At 35.4% G+C, this 14,952-nt stretch overlaps 1 protein-coding gene across 12 annotated transcripts in view; it reads left to right on the top strand.

Moving 5' to 3' along the window:
• Positions 1–14,952, top strand: part of DNM3 (dynamin 3) — a 643,632-nt gene that overhangs the window by 509,129 nt on the left and 119,551 nt on the right. For 8 of the 12 annotated variants that reach the window (XM_061382633.1, XM_061382635.1, XM_061382630.1 and 5 more), the window contains one exon: positions 12,986–13,111. In XM_061382633.1, the coding sequence (XP_061238617.1) occupies positions 12,986–13,111 (126 nt within the window). The remainder of the gene's footprint in view (positions 1–12,985; positions 13,112–14,952) is intronic. The other 4 variants (XM_061382632.1, XM_061382627.1, XM_061382631.1 and 1 more) reach the window with 1 other exon arrangement.

Here is a 14,952-nt window from a genome sequence, read left to right on the forward strand (position 1 = left end):
GTGTGCGATGATGATACCGCATCAGGATGTTGACTTGCATTTCCCTGATGATTAGTGATGTTGAGCATCTTTTCCTGTACCTGTTGGCCATCTGTATCTCTTCTATGGAAAACGTCTATTCGGTTCCTCTGGCCGTTTTAAAAATCAGCTTGTTTTGTTGTTGGTTTTGAGTTATATGTTCTTTTTATATTTGGATATTAACCCCTTTACCATACATGTAATTTGCAAATATTTTCTCCCATTATATATGTTGCCTTTTCGTTCTGTTGATGGTTTCCTTTGCCTGTGCAAAGGAATTTTTAGCTTAATGTAATTTTGTTGCCTTTGCATTTGGTGTCAAATCTAAAAAATCATCACCAAGACCTGTGTTAAGGAGCTCAATGCTTATGTTTTCTTCTAGGAGTTTTATGGTTTCAGCTCTTAAATTCAAATTGCTAATCCATTGTATATTTATTTGTGTGTATGGTGCAGGATAGTGGTCTGGTTTTATTCTTTTGCCTAGTTTCCTTAACAGAATTTATTGAAGGATCTGTCCTTTCCCTAATGTATATTCTTGGTTCCTCTGTTGAAAATTAATTTACCATGTATGTACAGGTTTATTTCTGGGCTTTCTATTCTGTTATATTGATCTATGTGTCTTTTTTATGTCAGTGCTATACTATTTTGATTAATCTAGGTTTGTGCTATAGACTGAAATCAGGGAATACGATGCGTTCACCTTTATTCTTCTTCCTCAAGATTTCTTTGACTATTCAGGGTCATACTTGTAAACATTTTATTACACTCAATTTTCTAGCTTACTTTTTAGCAGTTTTACATATTTATTTATAGGTAATATTGGTTTATAGAGACATAGCCCAAAGTTTGGTCCTTAAAATACACACTAGGTTTGTGAGAAATTCAAGGAGAAAAGTTTATAAGGTCAAATAAACTTGGGGGATTCTACCTAGCATGTTCTTTTCCTGATTTCCAATGTATATTGGCCTATTAATGTTTCTGAGATGTCCTGCATAGTAGAAACTTTCCCTTAAATTTTGGAAAGACCTATAACCTCTCTGAGATCAGAACTATTTTGAAAAAAAAAGTTTAATTGTTTTCTAGTTTATCCTGTGGATATTTGTCAGTTGAAATTTTATGATTCTTATTTCATTTCTTAAAAATTGTCTCCAACATTGATACTTATAAATTTACTATCATGAAAGTCTACATGCAAGCATGTGCATGCTAACTCACTTCAGTTAGTGTCCACTTTAGTGTCCACTTTTTGAGACCCTATGGACTCTAGCCCACCAGGCTCCTCTGTCCTTGGGATTCTCCAGCCAAGAATAGTAGAGTAGGTTGCCATGCCCTCCTCCAGGGCATCTTCCCAATCCAGGGATTGAACCCCTGTCTCTTGCATCTCCTGCATTGGCAGATGGGTTCTTTACCACTGGTGCTATCTGGGATGCCAAAAGTATACTTAAAATATCTTAAAGTAATTCAGTCTGCTCCCTGTTAAAGTGTAAGTCCAATTCCTGATTTTGATTATTTTTCTCGTCTTTTATTTACTAGATATTACAGTGCTGTTTCTTTATTTGATTCATCAAAGAAGAAACTCTTAAATTTTACCAATGATAATTCATTTTTCCATAATTAGTTCCTAACTATTATATCCTGCATTTTGCTCTGTCTAGTTTTATAATTTCCCAACTTGTTAAATGCTGACAATGTATTTTTGTTTATTTTTTAGAACCATAACTTTGACTATATGGACCTTTGTCAGCAAAGTGATGTCTTTGCTTTTTAATAGGCTGCCTAGGTTTGTCATAATTTTCCTTCCAAGGATCAAGCGTCTTTTAACTTCATGACTGCAGTCACCATCAGCAGTGATTTTGGAACCCAATGTCATATAAGATAATAAATGGCACAGCCTGGATTTTAATAGGTGTTTATGGTCTTTATCCTACTATGTTTTAATTAAACTTACATTAGTAAAAGTTTACTGTCCATAATGCAGATAAAAATTCTGCCAGATTTCTTCCTTACATCTGAATAATATTGTATCTGGAGATTTGTGATCAGTTGCTGGCATGTCATTTTCAGAAAATCCATTTAAAATAGAGCAAATTCACAAGAATGCAAGAAGGATGCAGTGTTATCTAGAATCCTCTTCATATGAGAAATGCTTGGAAAAGTGCAAAAGAGTTGGCTTAGGGAGTAGAAGACTTATGGGAGACATTATATCTGGTCTCAGATGTTTGAAGAGCTGTCATAGGCAAGGAAATTAAACTTCACATTTTTAACACTCAAAGACATTCTTATGATGTGAATGAAAGTGGGTTCATGAAATATCAAATATGGGCTCATGTGGTCATGTTCCCAATAGTGTAACACTTAAAAGCCTTTTACCTATGGGATATATTTTCTTATGATCATTTTTAATATTGAGATGAATTTTGTTTTTTCAAACTCCAAAACACATAGTTAAGATTGATTTCATGGTGAAATCATTCAGAAGGTCATATCTGTGTGATTGCAGCTGAAATAGACTAAACAAACAAAAAAAAATGCAGTCAGTACAAATTGCTGTGGGTTATCTATATAGCTACAGCATGTGGTGAGACCCTGGAAGCTGCATCCACAGAATTTATGAGACTTCCAGTAAATCAGCTCAATTCAGTGTTTTAGACCTGTATCCAACTCTCTTTGGATGTCTAGACACAGCCCAAGATGAGGCTTCAAAAATGGGTAAAAATGAGGCAGCCAAAGCCACCAGAAGCCTTTGACCCTCTTCTAATGTTTCAACCAGATAATTATTTTCCCTCTCAAGAATTTGGCTATCCTTAGAAGGAAAAAAAAATTAAAATTTTCCATGTGAAGAGCCCCTGAAAGAAAATACTCCGGAGAAAGGTCAGTAAGAATGGGCCAAGGCTGAATTCTTCAGATCTGCTTAGAGAGTGTGGAAAGTCTCTACTTTTCCTGCTCTTCAGCTGGTCAAGCACTCCCATGGCACTTGTCCAACTTTGCCTTCCCCATACCTTTACATCTTAAAGTAACTCATACTATGCAGTGGAAATGCCTCAGATAGAAACCTAAGTGGTAACTAAAAGCTATTGTATAGAAATAATTAGAAAATTAAAAGCTGATGAATTTTGATTCCACCAAAATAATCCATTACCCTTTCTGCTCTGTAGCAAAGATATGACCTTTCAGATTTTCCAACAGTAAACTGTCATACTTGGAAGATATATTTCCTTTAAATATATCCCAATTTAATTAAGTTTTTCATTCTACTTATTGCAGTTTGCCTCTTCAAACTTTTTAAATTTTAGGTTTTCTGTAGAAAGTTAAGAATCCAGTCAAAAATGAAAAAAATGGTTTTAAAAATATGCCCATTCCATAGTTCATTTATTAATTGATACATTTGTTCATTCATTGGACTAATATTTGTTTTACAAAGGCTGTATGCCAAAGAATGTGGTAGGCCCAGGTGGTGCCATCTCTTAGTTATGTGATTTGGGGAAAGTCACCTAATCTCTCTCAATCTCATTTTGCTTAACTGTAAAACAGCTTTATGATCAATTTTGTGGAGTTGCTATGGATATTAAAGGAGATGATTTCTCTTTAAGAAGGTAAAAACTTAGAAGTTTCTCTTTTACCCTTCTCCATCCATCACTCTATCCGAAAAAAGTCATACACACCAGAGTTGGAAAGTCAAAAGCACTCAAGAGTGCAAACATCAATCAACTATTTGCAAGACTCATGGAGTGAACTAGATTGAAATCCTTTGAGTGACTAGTGCATGCTTTAGCCTGATTAAGGAAAATTGGACTACATAGTAAAAAAGAAAGAAAGAAATTTCTTCACTTACTTACTGAATCAATGTGAGAAATGTGGAGACTGCCCCAACCAAAAATTCAGATGTCCAACTCTATTTTGAGCCAACTTATAAAATGAACCCAAGTGAGAATTTACAAATAGAGAAGTCCAGGTGGAAAATGCCTGATGATATATTTATTAAAGTTGAATGTGCAGAATTCCATCTAAATAATTGCTTAAGTGTAACAAAATTGAATACAAAAGGAAAGAAAGAGAAAAGGAGCCTCAAAGATGTGAAAACAAAATTCAGAAATAATTTCTAGGTTTGTATCTCTAGACAGATTTGCAAATGTCATGAGATGCTATGGAAAGTAAAAGCTTCTAAATCCCTTAAGAAACCAAGAATTATGATTTTATTCCTGCTGCTGCTGCTAAGTCGCTTCAGTCGTGTCCAACTCTGTGCGACCCATAGACGGCAGCCCACCAGGCTCCCCCGTCCTTGGGATTCTCCAGGCAAGAACACTGGAGTGGGTTGCCATATCCTTCTCCAATGCATGAAAGTGAAAAGTAAAAGTGAAGTCGCTCAGTCGTGTCCGACTCCTAGCGACCCCATGGACTGCAGCCCGCCAGGCCCCTCCATCCATGGGATTTTTCAGGCAAGAGTACTGGAATGGGTTGCCATTGCCTTCTCAAAAATGAATTCAAGAATGATTTGAAAAACTTTTAAAGATAGTCATATACCTGTAGAAGTGAAAACCACTAAAAAAAAAAAAAATAGGAAACAACAAAGACGAGAAATAAACATGATTAAAATTTTCCTGATTGTAGAAGGTGATTTTCAAACTGGGATGAAAAATAAAAGCCTACTCTAAGGTTAGCATTTATAACAGATATTTCTTTTAAAAACTAAAGTAAATAGATAAAAGCAAAAATATAAAAGAGACAAAGATACTTCAGGCAAATGCAAGTTAAAAAAAGAGAAATATTACAGTAATGTACAAAAAGCATATAATGAAATCAGAACAAAGAACCAGCATTTCCAAAAGTATATAAAATGCTCAACCTCCTTGACATGCTTCATCACTCAATCTTGTCTGGCTCTTTGTGACCCCATGGACTGTAACCTGCCAGGCTCCTCTGTCAATGGGATTCTCCAGGCAAGAATACTGGAGTGGGTAGCTATTCCCATCTCCAGGGGATCTTCCCCACCCAGGGACTGAACCTGGGTCTCCTGCATTGCAGGCAGATTCTTTACCATCTGAGCCATTAGCAAAAGTATTAGAACTTTGACGGAGAATAACTTTTCAATTATAAAATTATTTGCAGAGGTATTCTAAAGATGATAGTCAATATTTTTAAGGGTGTGAGTGTAGTCATTATTCAATAAGTATTCATTGAATACTCACAAGCACTAATCACTTAGTAAGAACTAGGGTTATAGTATAATCAAATTAACCCCATCCAAAATGCCTTCCATTTATGAAGATCTAATATTTGTTTTAATTTAAGAAAATTTATTTTTGTGTGTTTGATAGGCTTTCTCCTAATATGAATGGAATATTTTTTCCATTTCAAAGTTATTGGGAGTATTGAAAAAAGTCATTGATTTTTGTAATTTGTCCTGCAGTCATTATTAGTCTTTTAAGCAAGAATCTTATTAATTCTAGTGGTGTTTTGTAAAAACCACTTGGATTTTCCAACTCTTCTTGGTTTAATTTTGTTGGTTTATATATCTCTAAGTTCTTAGTTTTGACATAAGATCACATAAAGTATTTGATTCTAATTTCCTCAATCTCCTATGTATTTGTGGGTATGTACTCTATTCTTTCTCATTTTTGATCTTGTATTACTTTTGTTTTCTCCCCTAGTTAAGACCCTAAATTTATTATCTATTACTAAAATGAAAATACTCGTGGATGTTTTTATCCTTTATGTTTTCTTAATATTTTCTATTTTATTAGTTTTGGCTTTAATCTGTGTTAATTTCCTTTCTTTCTATAGATGAATATTAACATTTTTTCTTTTTTCTCTAAATGATGAGCATATTTAAAGCCATAAATTTTCCAAAGCACAGCCTTTGTTGTACTTCATTGGTTGAGTATGATGTATCTATATTTTTTAATTGCTTTCTAAATAATTTATAATTTTGTTTTTGTTTCTTCTGTAATACAAGGATTATCTAAGAATGTGCTTTTTTTTTCTTTTTGACTCTTTTTTTTTAGAAATTCATTTTTTCTTTTTCTTTTTTTTGCTTTATGACCAAAAAAATATGACTCATAAAATTTCTATTTTTTTTAATTTCTTAAAACTGATATTGCATATATGTACAAATCCAAGTATATGACAGACTTTTGTAAATCATTTGTTGATGATGAAACAGTCTTTATCTTCTACTTAAGTGATAAAGGAATCTATTAAATTTTATTCATCAGTTGTATTATTTATTTCTTTTGTGCATTTACTTATGTTTTGTCCACTATGTTTAATTTGAAAAATACATATTAAAAGCTTTCCATATTTATACTTTAATTAATTATATGCAATAGTTATATCAAGTTTACCTTTACATTTTAAAGTAACATTTGCTTCATTTAATTGTCTACTATGTTACTTGGTGCAAACAGGTTTAAGAGTGTTTTCCAGTCTTCATAAATTGTACTTTATATCATTATATAATATTTCTGTTTATCCTGTTCAGTACTTTTAAATTCTATCTTGCCTATATTAATATTGCTGCTCAATGCAGATTTTTTTCTTTGTTTTCTGTTTGCCTGATATCTCTTTACTTGTTCCTTTATTTTTGCAAATAACATAAAATTGGGCTTTATTTTTTCAACCTACATTAACTGTTTAGCTGACAGAATTCAGTTTACTTTTATTAATTTGGTAATCAATATACTTGATTTTATTGCTGTCATTACATTTTCTTATTATGCTGCATCTTTTATTAATTTTCTATTGATTTTATCAAGAAGCTATTAATTTTCCTTGTATTACTTTTTTAAATTGGGGAGTTCTACTGTACTTTTTATTTTATTAATATTTAAACTCATCACTACATAGCCCTATTATTCCATGAGGCAAATTATCAAATATTTCTGTCTCAAGACACTTTCTTCTCCTACTTCTCTGCTTACCCACTTCTTCCAACAATATGAGAACTCTGGTATCTTTTGCCTCTCCACTATTCACCCCTGCATCCGTCAGAGGAGAACTTGGGCGTATCTTTATTTCCTTTCACTCTCCCTCAAGTTTTAGACTATTTGAATTTCTGTTGCAGAACTCTTCTACTTTAAGAGTTTGTATTGAGTCTTTATATTGCAGTTCTTAGATGATCTATCATTAGTTATTTTGGTTTGACTCTGAATATGACAAGTTTTGTTGCTCACCAGTGTTTTCTCTTCTCTTAGTTTTTCTTCACCTTGAATATTCTCTGCAGGTTTACTGAGTGTTGTTGTAATCCTAATGCTGCTTTAAGATAACTCTCAAGTTTGGGTATGTGGTTCTAACCTGGCTGGATGTAGGACTCTGAGTTTGCAGTCCCCTTAAGAATACTTGAATATTATTTCATTGCCTTCTACCTTTTGAATGCTCAGTCCAGTGCCAGTCTTTTTCCTTTTTAAGCAACTTGCTGTTTCTTTAAGAAGACTTTTCTTTATCTCAAAAAACAAGATTTATTTTAGCACATGCTTGTGTCATATCTTTTCTCACCAATCCTACCTGAAACAGTGTTTTCAATGTACAGATTTCAGTCTTTCTAAAAATCAAGCTAAATTTCCTTTTTAAAAAATATTTTCTGTTTTATAATTATTTTTCTCCTCCTATCTTCCTTTTCTTTTTCTGGACCTCCTATTATTTACAGGTTAGTTCTCTAGTTCTTTCCTCCACACTTCTCTTTCTTTATATTTTTTTAACTCTCCTCAGTTCAGTTCAGTCGCTCAGTCGTGTCCGACTTTTTGCAACCCCATGAATTGCAGCACACCAGGCCTGCCTGTCCATCACCAACTCCCGGAATTACTCAAACTCACGTCCATCGACTCAGTGATGCCATCCAGCCATCTCATCCTCGGTCGTCCCCTTCTCCTCCTGCCCCCAATCCCTCCCAGCATCAGAGTCTTTTCCAATGAGTCAACTCTTCGCATGAGGTGGCCAAAGTACTGGAGTTTCAGCTTTAGCATCAGTCCTTCCAAAGAAATCCCAGGGTTGATCTCCTTCAGAATGGACTGGTTGGATCTCCTTGCAGTCCAAGGGACTCTCAAGAGTCGTCTCCAACACCACAGTTTAAAAGCATCAATTCTTCGATTCTCAGGTTTCTTCACAGTCCAACTCTCACATCCATACATAACCACTGAAAAACCATAGCCTTGACTAGATGGACCTTTGTTGGCAAAGTGATGTCTCTGCTTTTGAATATGCTATCTAGGTTAGTCATAACTTTCCTTCTAAGGAGTAAGCCACTTTTAATTTCATGGCTGCAATCACCATCTGCAGTGATTTTGGAGCACCCAAAAATAAAGTCTGACACTGTTTCCACTGTTTCCCCATCTATTTCCCATGGAGTGATGGGATCAGATGCCATGATCTTCGTTTTCTGAATGTTGGGCTTTAAGCCAACTTTTTCACTCTCCTCTTTCACTTTCATCAAGAGGCTTTTGAGTTCCTCTTCACTTTCTGCCATAAGGGTGGTGTTATCTGCATATCTGAAGTTATTGATATTTCTCCCGGCAATCTTGATTCCAGCTTGTGCTTCTTCCAGCCCAGCGTTTCTCACGATGTACTCTGCATAGAAGTTAAATAAGCAGGGTGACAATATGCAGCCTTAACATACTCCTTTTCCTATTTGAAACCAGTCTGTTGTTCCATGTCCAGTTCTAACTGTTGCTTCCTGACCTCAAGAGGTTTCTCAAGAGGCAGGTCAGGTGGTCTGGTATGCCCATCTCTCAGAATTTTCCACAGTTTATTATGATCCACACAGTCAAAGGCTTTAGCATAGTCAATAAAGCATAAATAGATGTTTTTCTGGAACTCTTATGCTTTTTTGATCATCTAGTGGATGTTGGCAATTTGATCTCTGGTTCCTCTGCCTTTTTTAAAACCAGCTTGAACATCTGGAAGTTCATGGTTCACATATTGCTGAAGCCTGGCTTGGAAAATTTAGAGCACTACTTTACTAGCATGTGAGATGAGTGCAATTGTGCAGTAGTTTGAGCATTCTTTGGCATTGCCTTTCTTTGAGATTGGAATGAAAATCGACCTTTTCCAGTCCTGTGGCCACTGCTGAACTTTCCAGATGTTCTGGCATGTTGACTGCAGCACTTTCACAGCATCATCTTCCAGGATTTGAAATAGCTCAACTGGAATTCCATCACCTCCACTAGCTTTGTTTGTAGTGATGCTTTCTAAGGCCCACTTGACTTCACATTCCAGGATGTCTGGCTCTAGGTCAGTGATCACACTATCATGATTAACTTGGTCGTGAAGATCTTTTTTGTATAGTTCTTCTGTGTATTCTTGCCACCTCGTCTTAATATCTTCTGCTTCTGTTGGGTCCATACCATTTCTGTCCTTTATTGTGCCCATCTTTGCATGAAATGTTCCCTTGGTATCTCTAATTTTCTTGAAGAGATCCCTAGTCTTTCCCATTCTATTATTTTCCTCTATTTCTTTGCACTAATCGCGAGGAAGGCTTTCTTATCTCTTCTTGCTATTCTTTGGAACTCTGCATTCAGATACTTATATCTTTCCTTTTCTCCTTTGCTTTTTGCTTCTCTTCTTTTCACAGCTATTTGTAAGGCCTCCCCAGACAGCCATTTTGCTTTTTTGCATTTCTTTTCCATGGGGATGGTCTTGATCCCTGTCTCCTGTACAATGTCACGAACCTCCGTCCATAATTCATCAGACACTCTTATCAGATCTAGGCCCTTAAATCTACTTCTCACTTCCACTGTATAATCATAAGGGATTTGATTTAGGTCATACCTGAATGAATAGTGGTTTTCCCTACTTTCTTCAATTTAAGTCTGAATTTGGCAATAAGGAGTTCATGGTCTGAGCCACAGTCAGCTCCTGGTCTTGTTTTTGCTGACTGTATAGAGCTTCTCCACCTTTGGCTTCACAGAATATAATCAGTCTGATTTCGGTGTTGACCATCTGGTGATGTCCATGTATAGAGTCTTTTCTTGTGTTGTTGGAAGAGGATGTTTGGTATGACCAGTGTGTTCTCTTGGCAAAATTCTATTAGCCTTTGCCCTGCTTCATTCCGTACTCCAAGGCCAAATTTGCCTGTTCCTTCAGGTGTTTCTTGACTTCCTACTTTTGCATTCCAGTCCCCTATAATGAAAAGGACATCTTTTTGGGGCGTTAACTCTCCTACTGAATCTTAAAATCTACTAATTCTTTTCTCAAGATCCATCATCCTTTCCTTCAACTTACCTACTCAATATCTTAACTTAAAAGTCTTTCTTTCTTAGTCCTATAAGTCTTTTTTAATACTTTCTTGTACCTCTTCAAATACTTATTATTCTTTTATAATCCCCAACCATTCTCCGTTGTTTATAGACTGCTCTGATTGCCTTCTTTATTCTTTGTTTCCTCTGGCTGTTAGACCTCAGTGCATGTCCTTTTATTTTCCTTTGCTCATGGTGGCACAGATCCAACTGGTGGATACTTTAAGTGGACTGGTGAATGTGGGAAGGAACAATCATCGAAGTCTTCATGGCCAGAAGTGGGCAATTTATCAGTTTCCTTTTGAAACACCTGGAGAGAGCTTTTCTTCTTCACTAGATTAGAAAAAACTCAGTCCTTCCATACTTCCTTACAGCCAGAGGATTGAGAACACTCAGCAGTCCTATGATTATTGAGGGTCAGCTCTACTAAGGGGCTGCTACATGCTAGTCCTTGTCTTGAAGTTCTCCTTCTATGGTCCCAAAGCTTTTTTTTCATCCCAGAGCAAGAAAGTACCACAGCAGTTATCTAGCTCACACCCTCTACCAGACTACCAGTCCTAATGTCTTCTTGATTTAAGAGGATGTATTTTACCTGAGTTGTAAGTAGAGAGGAAACAAAGCACACTGAAGCCACCATCTTTCTGAATCCTCTGCAAATATAATGATGAGCATAAAAATGATACATTCTGTACACTACTTAATACTGCTTATAGGCTGGTTGGAAAGATAGGTGTTAATAGAAAAAGAAACCCACATGTAATACTGAAATCACAGCTATGATTCATACTATGAAAGAAAGGTAAATGAAAATACGAAAAATGCATGAAAGAGGAACGACTCCTGTAGAGGAATCAGGGAAGTAATGTCTGAAGAAGCCATGGTTAAGCTGAGATACCAAGAAAGAGTAGAGTTAACTGTGTAGTGAGGGAAGGACAGAGAGCTGCAGACAGATAGCAGTTTATTCAAAGACTTTAGGGGTAAGCATGCCATATTTGAGGAGGTAAATGGTAAGCATGGCAGAAAAATCAAAGGAGAACAGAGTATGAAAAGAAGCTAGAGAGGAAGATCATGGTGGGCTGGACTGTGAAGGGCTTTGTAGGCTATGATAGCAAGTGGTCTTTTCCTAAAAGCAAATAGTATTGGGGTGTTTTATAACAGGAGTAAAAATATCTGATTCACATTTTCAGAAGATAATAAGGATTCCCAGGAGAGAGCAAATTTAAAGTGTCCAAGTGATGCTGGGAGACCAGTGAGGAGGCTTATTGAAATAGCCCCTTTCAATAGCCTCTTTCATATTGGAAGAAAAAGAGTAATAAGATGATAGTCACTATACAGGTTGTACACTTTTAGGTAGTAAAATGTAAGGAGGTAAATGAGAATGTGGAAGATGTCCAAGATGCCTCCAAATTATAGGCATTACGCTGATGTTGCATGAAATGGGAGCATCAAGTTGGAAACCACCAGTTCAGTCATTCACGTCAAGGTGCCTTTGAGATATTAAAGCGGAGAAGTCAATGAGCAGTATAAGTCTGGGGCAGGTCTAGACAGGGGATGTAAATATGTAAGTCATCTGGATTAGGTGTAAATTGAGACTCTTAGGCATGAATGAGAAGACCTTGGGAGAGAGAAGAGAAAAGGATTGTTAATCTTGTACCTTGCTAGTATCTGTCTAAATTGGATTATCTTCTCTGGAAAGATGGCTAGAATTATCTTTATGTATCATTGTCTTGAAAAAGGATTCTGTAACTCCATTTATAGAAATCTATCCTCAGAAAATAATAATAATAAGGTAGAAAGACAAAGGCTTATGGATAAAAATATGTAGTTAAGTATTATTTATGATTGCAAATAAAGGAAATTACTTATCTACTATTAGGAGAAAGTCAAGAAAATTATCATACATTTATCTTAATGAATATTATACCATTATAATTTGATATTTATGAAGATGTAATAGCATAAGTATATGACCATGGTATGCTAGTAAGTGAAAAGGACACAAAATTGAGAGAACATCAACTGGATGAAAAATGCATACAACAAAAGAATATAAAGAAATAAGTTTATCTGTCAGTAGTAGAAAATGGATGATTGTATCCAGTTTTATACTTTTATCTAGTTTCCAAATTATTCAAGTATTACATCTTGTGTATTATTTTATTATTAGGAAAGGACATATAAAATTATAATATTGTCCTAGTTATAAACATGAACTTCATAGGCAATTTACTCTGTTAAATACTGGTTAATGTTCTTTCCTTTTCACAATATTGATGAGCATTTCTGATTTGAATCCCCATAGTATTTTATCTTTTGAGATTATTGCCATAATTTTAAAATTTTATGAGCCATTTAGACTTGTAAATTAACTTTGAAAATTATATAATTACTCGGCAATGGCAAGTCCATTCCCCTCAGAACAATTCCCCATCAGCTGGCACTCAGTGTGTCATATGAGAACATCTCTAGTTCCTTCTCTTTTCATTGCTTAGCAGTACAGATGACTCTCAATTCTTTTTATGAGGGTGTTTTAATTGTATAATACATACATGTGGGAACTTGTTAATTATTTTAAATGCAATAGATTGTTTTTTGTTTTTCATCAATGACTGTTAGATAACCCTCCATTTGGACTGTCATTTGTATCATCATTGTCTGTAGGGATATGAAATCATATTGGTTTTGGTTCAAAACTAAAAAGCTTGATTTTTTTCTTTCTTTCTTTTTTTTTTTTACTCCAGGAATGTATACAAAGACTACCGCTTCCTTGAGCTGGCATGTGATTCGCAGGAGGATGTAGACAGCTGGAAGGCATCTCTACTGAGAGCTGGAGTTTATCCTGATAAATCTTTAGTAAGTGGATTGATCTCTTATTTTTAAATTAGTAACCGTGTTTGAGAAAGCATAATTCAACATACTTTATGCTAAAGGACTAGTTCTCAGTTGACTTAATTAATTTGGCATAGTTTTAACTTTTTACTTTGCTTATATTTCTTTTTATCCATTAGACTTCTATTTTAAGAAGTTTACCAGTATATTTGTCAAAGAAAATGCCCAACTTTGCCATAAAACCTAATGTATGTATGTAAACTCAAAGCATGGGAGAGTTTCTCTGTTTTAATTTAAATTTCATTTTCCTTTTTATGTTATTCTACAGTATACTATTCTATAGTATTCATTTAAGCAGTTTATAACATTCTTTATGTAGTCATAGTATATATATTATTAGTCATAACACTTTTTCATATTCCTTAAAATATAATTTTTATGAAAAGCTACCTCCTTTCATTATGTCTGTAGTACCAGTATCCAAAATTAAACTCTGGTTAATGTCACTGTAAGTAAAAAAAGAACAAAAAATATTATATTGCTAGTCCCACTTATCTTTATTAATATACTTCAAGTGTCTTGGAGACATTTCTCTCATTCAAGTTAATAAACAGATCTTCTATTTGTGTTCTTTGGAAAATGTAATATTACACAGACTAGTCTGGATTTAAACTTCAGAATTCCCACCCAACATATGTACACTCAGCGTTAAACAGACTCTGCAAATGTGTGGTTCTCACTGCTTCCTTGCTACCCCTGAGATATTGTACTATCCAGGTTTCCCCTAGAAGTTAAGCACTGAGACTGAGCTTTGGCGGATTTACTTCATCTTGACTTTTGTGGTGCTTAGATTGGCTGTAGATTAGTTTATACGACTGCCCATGCACAAGCTGGGTTATTTCTCGGCCCCAAATAGGTATAAAGTCTTCTCAAGGGAAAGTCTGAGATGGGAGCACATTGTGTGACAACTGAAGCATCTGGAGGGGATTTCAGACCTGACCATATCCCTGAGGTTTCACTGGAATTTCACAAAGTTCCAGAAGTAAAGGATAGAGGATTTGTGCCAAAACATTCTCTTCTTTGCTGTTATTTTAGTTTCCATGTAGACCTCTTAACCCCATCTCTACCTCCACTTGTCTGGTTAGTACCTAAAACAGTGAATCCCCATGACACACCCTGTGCCCTCCAAATGGGGTGAAACCAGACCCTTTCCAGGTGATATGTAGGTACAAAGGTATCTTCTGTACCACTTTGATTTTTGTTGTTAGTTCTAATAGTTACTTATTACTCTGTCCTATCCATTGACAGACATATGTTTAATGTTACAAATGTTCTGTATTAAAAAATGCACATATACTTAATGTTTTATTCATTCATTCTGCAAAAGCCTGCTGAGCGTGTGCTTTTCGCCAGCTATCTTTCTAGACACTAGTGATGCTAAAGTGAACAGTGAGGTCCTGCCCCTCAAGGAACAGACATTAGAGTGGATGAATAGCTTTGTAACTGTAAACTGTTATTTGTTAGAATGATAAGTTCTGTAAAAAATGAAAGGGGCAGACTGTGAGAATGAGGGTCAAGTGAGTTTTATTTTAGTAAAAGTAATTAGGAAAAGCCCCTTTGATTGGAGTAGGCTCCTGAAAGAAGTGGGAAAGTAAATGATGTGAATGTCTGATGGAGAGTGCTCATGGCAGAGGGCTAGCAAGTACAAAGCCAGCTCAATGTCTTAGAGCACCTAAGAGTTACAGTGTGTCTGGACAAGTGAAGGTACTTGATTTCCAGAAGTGGTCAGTGGCCAGATTATATAGGCCTTGAAGGAAATGGCAAGCATTTGTGCTTTATTCTAGGTGAGATGGTAAGCCATTGGAGGGTTGCAACTCAG

The sequence above is a fragment of the Bos javanicus genome, chromosome 16 (genome assembly GCF_032452875.1).
Source record: "Bos javanicus breed banteng chromosome 16, ARS-OSU_banteng_1.0, whole genome shotgun sequence".
Classification (NCBI taxonomy): Eukaryota; Metazoa; Chordata; class Mammalia; order Artiodactyla; family Bovidae; genus Bos; species Bos javanicus.